This window comes from Gekko japonicus, unplaced genomic scaffold (assembly GCF_001447785.1).
Source record: "Gekko japonicus isolate JY-2015 unplaced genomic scaffold, Gekko_japonicus_V1.1 scaffold1041, whole genome shotgun sequence".
Classification (NCBI taxonomy): domain Eukaryota; kingdom Metazoa; phylum Chordata; class Lepidosauria; order Squamata; family Gekkonidae; genus Gekko; species Gekko japonicus.
Genome location: NW_015167570.1, coordinates 21,975 through 26,268, shown reverse-complemented (window position 1 = coordinate 26,268; position 4,294 = coordinate 21,975). Strand labels below are relative to the sequence as shown.

General features: G+C 47.6%; 1 protein-coding gene across 1 annotated transcript in view; it reads left to right on the top strand.

Moving 5' to 3' along the window:
* AK7 (adenylate kinase 7) overlaps window positions 1–3,830 on the top strand; it is a 56,342-nt gene extending 52,512 nt beyond the window's left edge. Inside the window, exon 18 of the mRNA XM_015413851.1 lies at window positions 3,792–3,830. Coding sequence (XP_015269337.1) covers window positions 3,792–3,830 — 39 coding nt within the window. The remainder of the gene's footprint in view (window positions 1–3,791) is intronic.
* The last annotated feature ends 464 nt before the right edge of the window (window positions 3,831–4,294 follow it).

Genomic DNA, 4,294 nt, shown 5'->3' with positions numbered 1-4,294 from the left:
TATCTATACCTTGTGGCTAATAGCCACTGATGGACCTCTGCTCCATATGCTTATCTAATTCCCTTTTGAAGCCGTCCATGCTTGTAGCCGCCACCACTTCCTGTGGCAGTGAATTCCAAGTGTTAATCACTCTTTGGGTGAAGAAGTACTTCCTGTTATCCGTTCTAACCCAACCGCTCTGCAATTTCATGGAGTGCCCACGAGTTCTTGTTCAGTGGTGGTGAGCAGTACGCTGCATAATGCAATTGTCCCTCTTTTACAGGTTTATTTATGCTGTTCAGATCCCTTCTCCTCTGTCAGTTCATCAGCAGTTAGGAGTGGTCCACGCCCACTCTGATTGGATCTTTCTTTCCTTTGTGCTCAGCAATGTGATGTAACACTCCCCTGCCCTTGGAAACTGGGCCTTCTGTAATAGTTCCCTTCCCCCGTCACCTTTCGACTGGGTGTTTGTACTTTTTGTATAAATCTCACTACTAACTGAATGTAATGCAAAGTGGGCTTGGGAAAGCAGACTCCACAATATGAAGGACTGCACCGTCGGTTCGCGGGGAGATTTGTTCCCCAGGTTACAAACAGCAGAAGGGCTGGGGCCTTATTACCAGGAGAAGTCAGAAATCTCATTGTTCCAGAAGACAGGTTTGTGTTGTTAATTACATCACAGAGGTCTAGTCAAAAGAGCGTATTGATCCAATCAGACTGAGTCTTTATGGTGACACTAGGCTCTTGTTGTTTCAAACGACACTATATCCAGCCAAGGATATATCCAGTTACTCCCATCTCCAGAAGTGAGGATTCTTCCTGCAATGGAGGGAGCCTTCCTCTGACTAAGCAACGCTGCTTCCTCCAGACTAAAGCTCCTCACATTGGAAGGGGAGCTTTGGATCCAATCTGTAGTCTTATTTTTTTATTACACGCTCTGGGAATCCTAGCCGTGTCATAGCGACACTGAGTGAGAGTCTTACGGTGCCCCATGTCTACCCTAGCATCCTTAGCAGCAAAGAACACCCTTGCCGCTCACCTACAGATTGCGGCTGCACAAGCCATATATTCCTTTCAAGGTGCAATAACCGGCTTTTGAAATTGATTTTGGTTGTGCCAGTGAAAAATCAGGCTGTGTACCCCAATATGATTGCAAAGGGCTAGCTGGGTGAGTCTGTCATATGAAAAGTAAAAAATGCCCCCATCCGGTTTCCCATCACATATCTGTCTGGCGAAGTGGGCTGTGACCCACAAAAGCTTCTATCGAAATCAATGTTGTTACTCTGAACAACGGGATGTCTGTCCATCCTCCCTGGTGGAACTCTCTGCCAAATGAATTCAGGCCCCTACGGGATCTTAGGCAATTCCAAAGGCAGAGATGTTCCGCCAGACTTTTGGCTGAGGGCAGCAATGATTTTTCCTTGGCTGGCACCCCTCTCTCCCTCCCCCCTCCCCTGAATTGCTGTTATGAGTTCCCCACACACACACACACACAGAAACTGGCCCGGTAGTCCAGACCTGGGGGTAGAAATGTCCAGACATCATCATGGAGTCTATTTAGGTGTTTAGTTTTATTAAATTGTGTAGTGTAATTTTAATGTTTATATGTTTTTATGGCACTGTGCCTCTATGTACATCGCCCAGAGCTCGGTATAAGCTGGAATAGGGCAATTAACAAATCCAATAAATAGTAATAATAAAATAAATAGATGATGGTGGTGATGATGATAAGGTGCCATGATTTTTGTTTTATTTTGTCCGTTCCAATAGGCCTTGTAAGAGCCTCTGGCTGTGGTCACATGCGCCAGTTGAAGAGGAGGGGAAGCAATGCTATTCCCTCTGGATGAATTTGACATGCAGTTGTGAGATCACACCTCCCTTTGTAGCTGCGGGCGCAGCCTGTCACTGTGTGATCAGACACAACTGTGGGTGAGTCGGGGGTTTTTTGGGCCGTTTGTTTCCCATGTGCATAAACGAGGAATCGCACCTCCGCATTGAAGGCCCCCTATGGAGTATGTGATGATGTACATACTGCGAAGGGTGCGGGGAAATGGCACCAAGCTGGGATGGCTTGATCAGACCATCCCGATGGCTTGAGAGCATGCTTGAGCCTGTTAGAGCTGGACTTTCCCTGGTGTCTTTTAACTCAACTTCTGCAGCGGAGAAACACGGGTTGCCGACAACTGTAGGACGCTCCCCAGACGTTGCTGTCTGATCTTTCCCTTTAGATCCGTCAGGCATTCGCACCTATGTCGGATCTAAAGGTGCATGTGATCGCAGCCTCTGAGTACTTTCCGATAAAGCCCAGAGGGATTCTGCCTGCCCTCCTTCGTTTCGTGGTGTCTATGCCACTGCCCCAGGCAGATGCAGCAGCCTCCTCTTCCTCCCTGTCTCCACTGCTAGATTGTCGGAGGACAGGCAGCAGCGGCTGTTACATGCTGTTGGCCACTGTTAAATCACCTGTCTATGAGCAACTATGTCTCTTGGGAGGGGCAGCGGTAGAGGTTTTACCCAGAGGGAGAAGGCAGGCAGTGTGCCAGCAGTGGCTGCTACTTCTGGTTGTGCAGGCTGCCTATTTATCCAGGCAGGTGAGAGAGAGAAGTGGCTAGGAGCAGCAGCCATATGTTTACCTGTCTGTTCCCTGCTAGCTGTGTTGTGAGAACATGAACGGTATCTTAACTAGAACCCCAAAGCTTAGTCTGTGCCCTGACAGCACGATCCCTATTTGACTTCCATTGCCAAAGAGAGCAATCCTGAGCAGATCTACTAAAGAACCTATTCAAGTCTACTCAATGGGGTTATTCTTTAGTATTGCACTGTGAGTGCATCAACTATAATTGATGCTGCAGTACTGCTAAGGCCCCCTCTCAGATGCAGGGGGGTGGTGACATGCGAAGGCTTGTTGAACAGCACAAAGTTGCTGAAGGTCATAGGGAGGGGACCAACATGGGTGTTATCTCGGCAGCACTCTGCCCATCAGAGCCAGAAACATCTCCTTATGTAACCTGGTTTTGGGCAGTCGCCTTTTCAGAAAGGGATTGCAGGCACTACGGTGTGAGGGTTACGTCAAGCAGACAGTGCCATGATTGCATTTCAGTGCAAGACCCAGCCTCCAGGTGGGAGCTGGAGATCCCTGCCTTTTCAGAAAGGGATTGCAGGCACTATGGTGTGAGGGTTACGTCAAGCAGTGCAATGATTGCATTTCAATGCAAGACCGAGCCTCCAGGTGGGAGCTGGAGATCCCCAAGAATTACATCAGTGCATTCGAGGAATTGTCTCCTTATTTATTTATTTATTTATATCTCAATTTTCTCCCTCATGGGGACGCATAGCAGCTTATCACATCATTCCCCACTTCACAACAACAACCCTGTGAGGTAGGCTAGGCTGCACAATTATGACGGGTCCAAGGTCACCCAGTGAGCTCCCTTAGCAGGCATGGGGGGTGGGGAGTGGGTTTGAATCTAGTTGTCCCAACGTAGCACCACAGCTATACTGGAGACATGAGGTAGCTTGAACGCAACTGTTTTCAGTTCATTCGAGGAATTTTTTTATATATCTGAATTTTCTCCCTCATGGGGACCCATAGCAGCTTATCACATCATTCCTCTCTTCACAACAACCACCCTGTGAGGTAGGCTAGGCTGCACAATTATGACGGGTCCAAGGTCACCCAGTGAGCTCCCTTGGCAGGCATGGGGGGTGGGTTTGAATCTAGTTATTCCAGGCTCTAGCCTGCATCTCTAACCACTACACCAAGATGGTTGTCAAATCTCTTCACTGAATTTAACTTTGCATCGTTTTCTCAACAGGCAGAATATCTTTTCAAGAATAATCCTGAATTTGAATAAGTGCACCATTGCATTATAGGCCGTAGTCTACTATATGTTTCCTTCTAAATTATTATTGTAAAATGTTGTTGGTATTATTATTATTATTATTGTAAAATGGGGGTTTGATGCTGAAATAAAATATTTCATGAGGATATCCGTACTTTGATTCAGATTCCCCAACGATGGAGGCGCCAGGTAGTGGCCACTGCGAAGTCTGCTTTTTACCATCTACGGCTAATTAAGCAGTTGGTTCCCTTCCTTGAATGCAATGACCTCGCAACAGTGATCCACACAATGGTCGCCTCACGATTGGATTACTGCAATGCTCTCTACATGGGGCTGCCCTTGTCCCAAATCCGGAAGCTGCAGCTGGTACAGAATGCAGCGGCGAGGCTGTTGCTGTGTCTTCTTGTGCAGGAACACATCTAGCCCGCCCTAAAAGCACTGCACTGGCTACCTGTAGCATACTGGATACGGCTCAA